General features: G+C 45.2%; 1 protein-coding gene across 2 annotated transcripts in view; it reads right to left on the bottom strand.

The window, feature by feature from the left end:
- LOC117753829 (solute carrier organic anion transporter family member 5A1) overlaps positions 1 to 11137 on the bottom strand; it is a 36538-nt gene extending 25401 nt beyond the window's left edge. The window contains exons 1-2 of one of the 2 annotated variants that reach the window (XM_034572249.1): positions 11009 to 11137; positions 9135 to 10475 (exon numbers count right to left, since the gene is read on the bottom strand). In XM_034572249.1, coding sequence (XP_034428140.1) covers positions 9135 to 10083 — 949 coding nt within the window. In that variant the 5' untranslated portion in view covers positions 10084 to 10475; positions 11009 to 11137. Of the gene's footprint in view, positions 1 to 9134; positions 10476 to 10853; positions 10924 to 11008 lie in introns of those variants that run through there. The other variant, XM_034572250.1, reaches the window with a different exon arrangement.
- Positions 11138 to 12758: the final 1621 nt, after the last annotated feature.

Genomic DNA, 12758 nt, shown 5'->3' with positions numbered 1-12758 from the left:
GAACAGGGAGTCCACTGTAAAGGCTCTTCTGATTTTTGGCCACTTACCGGCAGAGCAGCTTTGTCGACAGATTGCTCTTAGGCTGGGACTACTCGTCAGATTTGTGACATTAAATTTATATTCAACGTTTATAAAGACCTTTCTAGGTGATTATTTACCATTGTTGTGGCTTTATAACTTTGTCAAAGAGGACAAGTCATTGAAGAGACGTAGACTGCACCTTTATCTCCGTCAGTTAACAAAAACATAGGCAATTATTATGTGTGTTAGGGTAAAACCTCCAGCCAATGTGATCTTTCAAATAATTCCAGAACACAGACAAGTCCCAAATGAAGCCTCAAGCTCACTCCGTCTGTTACCACTCTGTGTTTGTCTATGCAACAATATCGTTGTATCATGTGAGAGGGTGGGAGATAATCTTTCATCTGATGAGTGGCCATGAATGAGGCATCTGTGGTGGGGGTATAACCACATTATTCTTGGGGGCTGTGTTAGTGTGTGTGTGTGTGTGTGTGTGTGCGTGTGAATCCATGATAGCAGTGAGTTACGGAGCTTAGGTTCTAGCTTTGCCACAAGGTTGCACCTGCAGCTTTTCAGCCTCTCGCATTGACAGACACGGCACAGCAATCTGGATGATGGTGCAAAGCGGCGCGGCCCCTCGTCTTCAACCGATGCCAAGAATTTGGCCGATTCATCAGAACGTCCTCGTCTGTCTAATCCTCGTACCAGCTACTGCTCAACAGAAAAATATAAGGAATGTGGATTTCACTCAGAAATATGAAAAGTCTTCTTTGTATACAAAAAAACATTTCTACTAGTCTACATTAGCTCATGCTTTGCCCTCAAGAAACAATGACAACATATCTGAGCTTACCGTTCTTCATGCTTACATGTCCTGTCTGAGCTAAATTTCTATGGCAACACAAGGACAATTTCATATGCTGGTATATTAAACTAAAAAAGGCCAACATACATATATAAATATAGCCGAATGTATGCGATCCTAACCATAAATACTACAATACAGAACGCACAGCAGATCTCGTGACTGCACAGCACAACTTTCGATCACTCTGGTGTTAATGCAGGTAAAACAAGGACTCGCCACACTGTTGTGCAGCGGTTGTTCCTCCTACACACAGCGACAGGAGCGTGTGGAGGCAATCTTGACGTTGATGGGTCAGACTTTTCTCTCTCTTCACAGATGCACAGCTGTTCATATACCACTGAATGCTTGCAGGAAGTGTGCGTTTTTTTTGCGACACAAAGCTCCACCTCCTGCAAACACTTGTACTCGCACCCGACAACCCTCGAGCGTCACCCACACCAAACTCCCAGGATGCACACACACACACACACACACTCACACACGCATGAATATCTGCACATACACACACACACGCTGCTTGTGCAGGCACGCTGCCAGCTCTCAACAGCTGCTCTCTCCCTATTCACACCCTGGATCATCTACCGACAACTAGGCCCCCCAAAATGTAAAACACACACGAACAAAAGCCTGAAAAGATCAGCATCACACACCAGCAGGCTTTCAAAAGAATATTCATAAAGTATCCAGCTATTAAAAGAGTCCTACTGAGAACTTTCAATGAACCATTATACAGCATTTTCTCTCAAATATTCCACAACGAGCAAACATTCGCCAAAATCTGCCGATGACTCGTCAAAACACCGTCCCTTCATTGAGCTGTATCACAGTTACATGTTAGCCTATTATCCTTTGTTATATAATGCACAACCAGCTTAACGCTACATTTAGTGGGATAACGGCACCTGGCAGAGCTGCTGTGACAGACAGACGAATGTGTAAAGTGAAGTCTGCCCGGGCCTGTCAGGCTATATTTTTTGGTGTTGTTGCGTAATTTTTCAGCATCTGTGTCGTGTATGTGGGTGCGTGCATGTGAGTGTTGTGTGCGTGTGTGTGTGTGTGTGCAGCGGTGATCCCAACTGGGTGAGGTCAGGAAACGCTTAGTGCCATCCATCTCCCTCAGAGTGGGCTCCTGTCCCTCCAGGAGGATCGACACAGATGGGTCTGCTGTGGTCAGCGAGCACATATGAAGGTCACAAGGGGACAAACAGCAACTTAAGAAAAAAAATGATTTAAAGTTTCGAAGTAAAAAGGAAAACAAGAGTATAAGAATGTAAAAAAAAATGAATGTAAGATAAATGCTCTACATTTCTTTGCCAATGCTGCTCTAAAGAGCTGTTTGTTTGCCCATGAGAAGAGATTGGTTGATGCCATCCTCGTACTTGTGAACACGTGTTTTTTCTTCTGACACTCATGTAAATGTCATCATCGCCTCTCGCTTCGGCAGATCGTCCTCTCTCATTTTCCAGTTTTACAGCAAAGAGGTCAAGGAGAACAACAGCCAGTCTGCCGCTCTGAGGGCATTAACACTAGACTCGAAGATTTTTTTTTTCATCTATGAAGCACAGCAAATAAAAAACAGCAGATGAGATGCCCCAAAGAAATAGGGGATGTGATTCAGCTCGACATGGACGTACAGGCCGTCCCTGTTCAGTATATGTAAATATTTGATCCACAGAGATATTTGCAGCCCAGATACACTGAAGCCCAAAGCATCTCAGCCAACATTTTCCGTTTCAGTGCCTGATGTCAACAGTACCCTGCCCTGACGGTCATCATCACAGGACGTACTGCACCCCTAGCAACAGATAAACATCTGGTAATTATTGACAATGACTCATTTCCTGACTGGACTCAAGAGGCGGACCTGTTTCTCTCCATGCTGCTGATTAGCTCAATTAGAGAAAGGTAAACAGAGAGGCTGCAGGTATTAGAGCCCTTTCAGCCAGCAGAGATGAAACGGCCAAGGATTGACTGCTGAGACGCGCGATGGGTTGAGTGCATGTATTTAGGGGACATCAATGCACAACACTCCACACCATTGATCAATACTGTCCAGACTCTGGCTTCAAATTGTGTGCAAAAGCAGAAGATGGCGTCTCCAGGATATTTGGGATTCATTCTTGCAATGAGAGGAAGTGAAGGGGCATTGTCCATCTTTATCTACAATCTATGACCTGGTCAAACATATGAACCACCAAGCCATAACATTCTAAATATAAGTAGTATTTTGTTCCCCATGCTGATGTCTAAAGTGCGAATGAACCAACATTAATATGCAGTGTTTCAGTGCTGTAATAATTAAACCAGTTCATAGCCTTTTTAGGAGCATTATTTAATTTCAACCTGAGCCACAAAGAGCCAGGGATCAAGGGGGATTTCGTGGAATGGACCAAAGAGCCAGCGAGAAAAAAGAAATGTCCTTTTTATCCTGCACAGCTGAAAACAAAGGTTTTTTTGTTTTTCAACATTCCTGCCATTAGAAAAACCTCTTGTGGCATTTCCCCAGGAACCTTCCCTCACTGTCAAAACAGCCTGGCCACAACCCTGAAAAATAGCCACTAGTCATCAGCCAATGGGGTTGAGGAATGACTACACTAACACTCATGTGGCTAAGACCCCTGCCTCTGGAAAACAAACGAGATTCCTTCACTTATCTGAACTTTCGCTGCCCTTTTCTTGCGGACATATTTAAAAGAAGACTGCACTATAAAAGATTTGATGGTAGAATGTCTAGTAAACGCCTGGCAAAAAAAGTTGCAAAATCAAATATTGTAAAATAGCTTAATTACTTTAAAAGTATTTCGGTGTATTAAAATACAGTTTACAGGCATTTGTTTATAAATTGCTGCAATTTATTATTTACATAAAACAAGTAATTGTAATCTAGTTTCAGACATGATCTGTATTCCATTCAAGCTACAGCAGTTACAGCTGTATATACTTAACATTATGATATGTTAATTCATATTTTTACAGCAGCGTTGACAATTATTGCTGTTAATTAATGCACCCAAGGCTGAGAGACCAGAATCTATCAGGTAGTCCAAGACAAGGCAATCATTATGTCCTGCAAATATAAAACAAAAGCTGATTATCAGTTTTAGATGTAAAGTCCTATAGTGAGCTGAAGCAGGAGGTGGCTCTACAATACAATTAGTAATACAGTTTAGACAGTAGTTACAGTGGGGTGATAGGAGCTGAAGGCATGGTTTGGATTTCACTGTTCAGTAACTGTCACAAGGGTTAATTTCTCTGATAATTTTGGTTTTAGTTCATGATTTGATGCTACAAAAATGGGGTGAGACCTCAAGAAGCTAGAACTGAAGAGTGCATGCATCTGCGGAACATTAATCCCGTGGCTCCACATTACCGCACATGCTCTGGCTCCAAATGAAATCAACAGCACAAGATGGCAGCACCCGTATCCGGGTCATTTTGGCCTCATGTTTGTAGAACGGGAGGCAGACTCGTCATCCGTCTGTACTGTTTTCACTCAATACCTGGGACTGCTTGTTCGACATGCTCTCTTAAATATCTACTCTGCAGCTCCTCTGTCTCCGCCATCAAATCTTGTCAAGCTGCACGTGCAAACTGCCTCGTGCAAAGCAAAAGTAGTATGCATCATTTTCTCAGAAGACAGTTTACTTGTATTTTCACAATATGTTACTGTGCAAAAATTCAACATTTACTGTAGAACCTACAGCACTTTGTTCCAGTGTGTTTGGATTGCAGGTTGGTGGAGAAAACAACAGTCATGGCTGGCAGAGGATCCGCCACAGAGGGGTCAGTGGTTCACAGGGGGAGTCATAGTAGTGGTAGTAGTAACAGTCAGCGCTGGCAGCTCTGCAGTCTGCAGCTAAAAAGGTTTCCTGCTGCTGAGTAACCCTGAGGGCCTGTGTGGCCAACAGGACCGAGCAGAGAAGGAGGGGCAGCGATATTTAAAACCTCTGTGAGAATAACAGGACAGTGATGAAACAGGACCGGCCTCCTTTCTATATTAGAGCCAGCCTCTGACGGGGCCAAACGTGTACCCAAACCAATCCCTGAAATGTGATCAGTCAGCCTGGAGGGGCAGTGAGAGAACGGGGGGGGAGAAGGCAGGATCTCTGGGGACTTGTGTTTGCTTCTGTGTGTGCACAGTCTGCATTTACTTTGGCTACTGCTGAGCAGAACAGGACACATTGTTTAATGAAATTGACTGAGTGAGCACAGAAGGGGTCGTGCCATGGCCTCGGCTGATAATCCACAATCACAAACAAAAAGGAGGGTTGACTGTAAACTAACGGTTCATTCCTATTTTTATCTCTCTAATCTGCAGGGGACACACACACACATACGCAAAACACTTCGGGAGAGAGACTGAGAGCAACTGTTCTTTCTAAATTTGTCATAGAGCAGAGAACACACCCCTTGTTTTCATGTGAGCATGTGAGTGCGTGTCTATGTATTACACAGCAGACAAGACCAGGGTTCAGGCCGTCCCTAACGTTTCTGTTATTGTACTTTATCAGAAGCCAAAAATATAACAAAAAGATAATATTGGCATTTTAGAACTGCCATCAGTGGCCCTGCTCTCCTAATATCATCATCAGCCACTGAAAAACACATACAGCTCCACCACTACTTCTAAACTGGTAAGTTATCACGGGTTAATTCTATATAAATCTGCTTCATTTCTCTCTTCACAGTCCCTTTGACATGAGTTACGTAGGAAGCCTTTGCTTTTTTGTGAGTATCAAAAAAACATAGATAATGCATGAGCACCTGTAGCAGACACTGGTATATGGCTCAAGAGTCACCTGCTTTGGAAACTAGTTAACGCAGCAGCAGCGAGGCTGTGTTGGCCGCAGGAGGAATCAATTAACCTTATCCTGCATGTAGAGAGGAGGGCATCGCTGCATGCAAAGAGGCCGCAAAGTCTAGACAATAAACAGGTGATAAAACCACCACAGTGCATTAACAAAAGGGTGATGAAATTCCAGTTTATACTCCTCCACTGACTGGTAATGTGGACATATGCAGAGAGCAATCTAATCAGACCTGACGGCTCCATTCATCCCACATCAATAACAGCTTCTCAGCATCATTAGCTTGTAAACCTCAGAGGCCGCGCCCCTCACATTAAAAAACAGGGGTTGCTGTCAACATTTTGGGATTGGACAAAGAAATCAATGTGGAGAATCTACATTATTGGTCGTTTCGATCGGTGCGTTGCCAGGTCAGATGGAGATGGTGACAGATTGTTGGAAATTAGAAGGCATTCATGAAATACTGAGACAACACTAAAGACCTCATCTTACGCAACAAGCCACCGTCACACGGGGAGGAGAGGCTTCCGGAGAAGGGCACAGACAAACGTTCACCATAGTAACACCACGAATGGTACGTTGTAAATCCGTCAGAGCAGGGGAAAAAAAGAAAAGACTGAGGAAGGAGGTGGAATGCGCACACCAGGTCTCCTATAGAGACTTCAACCAGCAACAGTTCTCATGTAGATGATTGCTATAAAATCTAGACGTCCTTAACAAAAAAAAGGGATCCGCAAAGCCAAGGGGACTGTACACCAATTTCACCATTTGCTCAGGCACTGTAGCAGAAGAGGTAAAGTTCAGATGCCGTGCCCGTTAGGTTACCATGGTGACGTGGGGCCACAGTTGGGGGAAAAAGGGGGCGACAGGTCAGAGGGAATTCCCTGCTGTGCATGCATGCATACACAACGATGACATCCCGGTAAGAGAAATAATACACACACTCTCGCTCACACATACACCCGATCTCTTCAAGGACACCAAGTACCCTTCGTTGTAAACCGCATTGTCCTACAAAAGGGAGCAACTCCTCCCCTCTGAGCCAGTGCAAATTGAGATGGGGTTTACATTAATGGTTCTGTAGGGGAGGAGGGGAAAGCACAGCACAAGGTGATATTGGGGGAAGCCTCCTCAGGATATGGGTAGCCCACATCTCCACAAGATGAAGTTGTGAGAGCGTGGAAATGGGTTTGAGGGTTTCTGGGTGAGCAGGTTTAGCGGTGTTCGCTCTCGTTCCCCCTGCGAGCAGAAGGAGAGGAAGGATTTTTTGCGTATATTTCTTGAACCTGGCAAAGGAACAGAAATCTTTTCGAGCTGTAAACATCCGTTCAAACTGAGATGAATGCAAAATCAATCCTTGAAAATTTGAACTCCTTCAACTGCGGCTCATGAACCAAACACCACAATATACCACAGCGAATGTGAAAGATAAGGATGTACTCAAAACACGTGAAGAATAAAACCGAGACTCTGTTACCATGGTTATTGTATGTTCCAGAAAAACAAATCCGAGGACATTTTTCCCCCTGCGTGTCTCACTCACTGTGACATGTCAGAACACGTTTCTGTTTTCACAAACAATGCTCGGCTGGAACTAAACAGATTATCTCTGAAAACAACCATCAAGGTCACTGGAGCAAAGGCTGCTTTTTGATGGATATCTAGAAAAGGGGGACGATTCAGAGGGGGAGCCTTAACAACAATGATACATCTGCTCAGGAGTACCTTACCACGGTGAGGGCATAGAGCCCGTTGCTGTTTTGATGTGGTTTTCTCCTTGTTCTTCTGACCGGTTCAATAGCTATGCTGCATTGGCTCTCTGTGATGCAGGGATCTGATCAATACTGGGTCTCAGGGGCAGCGGCGCAGGCAGTGTGAGAGGACAACAGTGAAAATGCTCCATAGGCTGCGAGATGTCACGATGGAGGCCTGGTGTCAATTAAACTGAAAATGTATTGACCAAACCCGAACTTAAATGGATAGTTGTCACCACTATGCCGAAGGAGGGGTGGGTGAAGTGTTTGAGTCCACAAAACACTTCTGGAGTCTCAGATAATGTGTGACTTTAAATTTTTGCGGTGAACTATCCCTTTAAGAGAGGATTATGTCACTTTAAATTTAATACTTTTGGTTTTATACTATTGGTCAAAATATAAAGATGTACAAAACATTAGCTCTGTAGGTTTTGTTTGTTTTCTGGATCGACTTAAATCACAGATCATTTTGACAACAATGAATTGATGTCCCCTCGACACACAAAGGTCAGTAGGACAGTGACCATCTGCGTGACATACAGCACCAGACTGGGGGGTGCCCCTTGTCCCAATAACCCAACTACAGTGTGCGGACAGAGAGGGATTACTTCTGCAATCGTGATCTTCTCAATGAGCAACGTGGAGTATGTGGTGTGAGCGTGAGGCCGATTATTTGGAGCGAAACAATTAAGGCCAGCTGAGCCCCAGCATACCAAATAAATTACATGATACCTTGAGATGTTGGGGAATGTCCGAATGATTTAAAAAAGGAGGAACAGAGGAATCCAGGAGAAGAGAAAACAACCTGATAACACTTAAACACAGTGGAAGTCTTTTCTGGCGAAACCTGAGTGTGTTGCGTTACTGCCGCCAGCCGTCTTTGCACGCAGCAGTATTTTACACACACACACACACACACACACACACACACACACACACACACACACACACACACACACACACACACACACACACACACACACACACACACACACACACACACACACACACACACACACACACACACGACCATTAATCACAAGCAACCCAGTTCTGCTTCTCGCCCCACACTCCTCTCTCATGTGCTTCTAGCCCAAGGTTGACTGTGCAGTCTCTGTATTTACCTCAGTGTGGTGCGGAGGTTGCATGCCAGGGAGATTAAATCAAGAAGGACAGAGGATGATGAGTGTTGAGTTGAACCCTGCATGAATAAATATGTGCATGTACCCTTCCTGGTAAACATCAGTAAGTCCAGAGCACTTTCATTGATCAAAATACAAACATCCAATTTGTAATCAGCTAATTGATAAACATATTATTGACTCTAATTGTGTTATTGTGAGATTACACACTGTGTAAACCTAGCGCACTGTATCCTTCCACTTACCCACCAGACTTGTGTTGTTTGAATAAAGCAATGACTAATGAAACTGCTGGAGTTTAAAAAGCAGCCTGTCATCTGTTATTTATTCAAATAAATTCAGCAAGTCTGTGTTGAGTGAAACCACCTAATTGCTTTGTCGCCGAACACGATTTCTTCACTTTTTTTGTAAATGTTAGTCAAGAGAGAGGAAAATAAAACGTATCACAGGATGGAGGTGATTTATTCCCTCTGACTACAGTGCTTACACACGCCATTATTCTCGCTCTGTTCAGCTTACTGGTCCATTCAGGTTGACTTACCCAGGTAGAGAGATGCATTTTCTTTCTTCACGTTGTCATCCAGGTAAGTGGGCCCCAGGGTGTAGATTGGCGTGGACCCCATGCCTATGAGTATCTGGGCGCAGATGAACAGAGCCACGTACAGGTTGTGCTCGTTGCCCTCCTGGTCGCGGGGGCACGATGCCGCGTCGAGTTCTCGCCCGCTGTTGTTGCCGCTCTGACAGAGGCCTCCGTGACCTAGTGATGAGTTCATCTCCTGGATCTGGTAGGGTGGCGAGATGAAGTGGGGCAGGGAAAACATCGCGGCCCCTATAGCGATGATCACACCACCCACAGCCAGCCAGCGCGGCCTCTGACCTCTGCCGCCAAAATAGGAGATGAAGACCACCACCAGCAAGCTGCCGATGTCGAAACAGCTGACCAGCAGGCCGGACTCTGAGCTGCGGAGGCTGTAACGTTTCTCAATGGTGGTGATGACGCTGCTCAGGTAGCCCGAAACCATCAGGGACTGGATGAAGGTCAGGTAGCACATGCAGAACAGGAAGCAGCGCGAGTCCCTCAGGATGACCCGCACATACTTCCTGACCGGGATACGGATAAGGCAGGTAAAAGGGAAGCCAAGTTTTTTGCCCCCAGCCCTGTGGCCCTCCACCGGCAGAGAGCTGCTGAGCCCCACCATGCTGGAGACGGAGGGAGAGAAGTCTGTCCTGGAGGAGGGGGACTCTGCTTGGCTGGAGTCTGGGGTTTTCAGCTGGAGCTCGCCGGACTCGTCCACGGCCACACAGGTGTGGGTGGTGTTGAGCAGCCGGGTCTCCGCTGCCTTGCGGTCCGGCTGACATGGTCCATTCAGGATGGGTAAGCTTTTGGACTTGAAGCAGTTCTCGGGGTCCGTGTACTGGTCCTGGAGCTCGCGGATCTCCAGGGACTCAGACAGCTCGCTCCCGGTTTCATCATTGTCCGACGAGGTCATGGCCCCGGCTGGACTTTCAGCTTCAGTCGGCTCCTGGCTGTGCTGACAGGTCGGTCAGGGACTAGTGCCACATGAGGACACGGTGGAGCAGCTGTGGGGCCGGATGCTGGAGCAAGGGCTGCTCTGCCAGAGGGACTGGACCCCTCTAGTTACGTGCATGTTTTCATCCCCATTTCCATTAACTGTCTTTTTGAATGACAGAACATCCCCTTCCTTCATTAATCAGTTCATTGATTTGTTTACAATAAAAAAGCCTACAAGGTTAAAAAAAAATAAACATGTAAATATAACAAAAAGGTAAAAGTTCCACTAAAATTTAGGATCCCATGTTGGTTTTATGGCTCTTTGTTAGAAAGCTGGATGTTTCCTTTGTCCCATGGCTGGGCAGCATCCTGGAAAGGAGATTAAAAAAAAGGAAACATGACATTAAAAACACAAACCACTTTCAAAGCCAACACATTATTAAATATGTACAATATCTAACCCTGTGCCCCCCCACCACTTCTGCCCCTCCGGGTTAAACCGGTCCCCTCATATCTCCACATTTACCACACGAAATAAAACAACTAATCCCATCAAAAGCCCAGTTAAACCTCCACGAACGAAACAGGTGCACGCGTGTCAGAGTGTCCCAGCGGGTGTTGACGTGGGACGACACCCGGCTTCCCTTTGTACAAACCCCAGAAAACCACCGGGAGAACAAAAGAGCCGCGCGCTGCTCCGCGAGCGTCTCACACAGTCACTTCGGAAAGAAATTTAAAAACCACCACCGAGTCAACACCAGGCGGTTCTGGAGTAAAGACAACGAACCCGAATAAAAGTGAGAATATGATGTGACAGGAGCGGAGGAGGAAGAGGAAGAGCAGGAGCAGGAGCAGGAGGAGGAGGAGGAGGAGGAGGAGGAGTGAAGGACTGAGATTCTCACCCGGACCCGCGGAGGAGCTGTTGTTGTCTGCGGAGCCTCCACTCTCTGAATCAATGGGACTGATGGCTGCTGCTGGGAGCCGAGTGCTGCCTTCAACGACCTGCGGAAATAGTACGAACCAGCGTGTGGGGCATCGACAAAGTGGGGGGGGGGGGGGGGGGGGGGGGGGGAGAGATGGAGACGAAGCCACATTCTCATCCCTGTGACTTAACACAATAGATTAGAGATTAAATACAGAGATTAATGCAAATATTACTCTGGTTTATGAACTATTCAACGAGATTAACGATAAATACATACCCGTACTCGTTTTTATTTGATAAAAGTGCGCTATTTGAGTGGTAAATGTGACAAATAATCACCTTTAGCCGTATCTTACTGTTTTTGTTGTTATTTACAACCATTTACACAAATACACGCTGAGTTTTATCTACAAATTTCCAGTTAGTTCCTAAAAAACGATTAGGAGAAGTGAACCGCGAACGCATCAACCCGTTATTCTCGAGTGACGCTGGGATTTGTAGTTTTTTCGTCTCAATTCAAGGTGCGTTCAATGTACGGTTTAATCATCAGTTTAACCCTTTGAGGTTTGACACTGTGAACAATTACTGAAGTACAGCCGCCGCCATGTTTCCCCTCAGCTAATGTTGGTGACAGTGAACGTGGGACTTCATATCCCATCATGCCAGTGAGCCCATATGGTGTCTTGTTGACGTCATTTACTGGTCACATATGGACAATGGGCTCTGTGCCTCTGATGCAATAAACTGTAAACATGCTGGAGTCACTTCATTTCCTCTGAGTCTCAGGAACAACACACCGAACTGAAGTAAACCCAACCTGTTGTGTGGTTAAATTATGCTTTATGGACATTTTTCAACCTTTTTATAACATATATTCATTTTACAACCACATTCATGTAGATTAAATGTGGGAAAGAATCACTATAACTGCACTTGACGTTGATAATATCAGTAAAAATAAGGTCAAATTAACACTTTTCATCCTTTTTCATAAATAGGCTAAAATGAACTTTCAATTCTGCTAAATTCAGATTTAATGGACACGTGAGCGCCGACAGAGAACGAGATATATCTATTTTAGAGAGAGTTGACTCCCAGTTTCTGCCAAAGGGATGGATGACTTTCTCCAAGGTCATTAATTCATCGGGCGAGGCCGGGTGATCAATCTTACTCCTTCCTCCTCTCATTCTGATGCTCCCTGGTTCCTGTTGGGAGGTGCAGCAAGGAGCCAAAATGTCAAACGTCTGCTTCGCCACCTAAAGTTGGTTCATGCACGAGCAAAAAATCTGCTATTTTCGTTGTGTCTGTGTATTTTTTTATCCCAAAGTGACACACAAGGTTAGCTATTTTCCCACAGTGTGCAGGCGTATGCAGCCTCGGTGTCTAAAGAGAGAATGACTATCTCTCCAAAGTCGACCAAAAGGGATCAATGAGAAGCATCATGGTCCATCACAGAGGCCTCGTTTCAAAGGGTTTTCATTTCTGTGTCTGTGGCTATCAGCATGCTGCAGGCCGATCAATAGCACAAACCACCATGAATACGCAGCAGCATAAAAGGATATGAGGAATTATTTAGCAGATAATGGAACTGGATCATTTCTGCAGCGCTGTAGTTGCACTTCTATAAGTCCAGCTGCGATCTGTAACCGAGGCCAAACACGTTATTCCAGTGCTCTTTACTCTGTGCAAACTGTTTATGAAAACTAGTTTCAAAAGCTTCATGCATT

This window comes from Hippoglossus hippoglossus, chromosome 20, assembly GCF_009819705.1.
Source record: "Hippoglossus hippoglossus isolate fHipHip1 chromosome 20, fHipHip1.pri, whole genome shotgun sequence".
Taxonomy (NCBI): Eukaryota; Metazoa; Chordata; class Actinopteri; order Pleuronectiformes; family Pleuronectidae; genus Hippoglossus; species Hippoglossus hippoglossus.
Note: the sequence above shows the minus strand (reverse complement) of the source record. Positions and strands in the feature narration are given on the sequence as shown.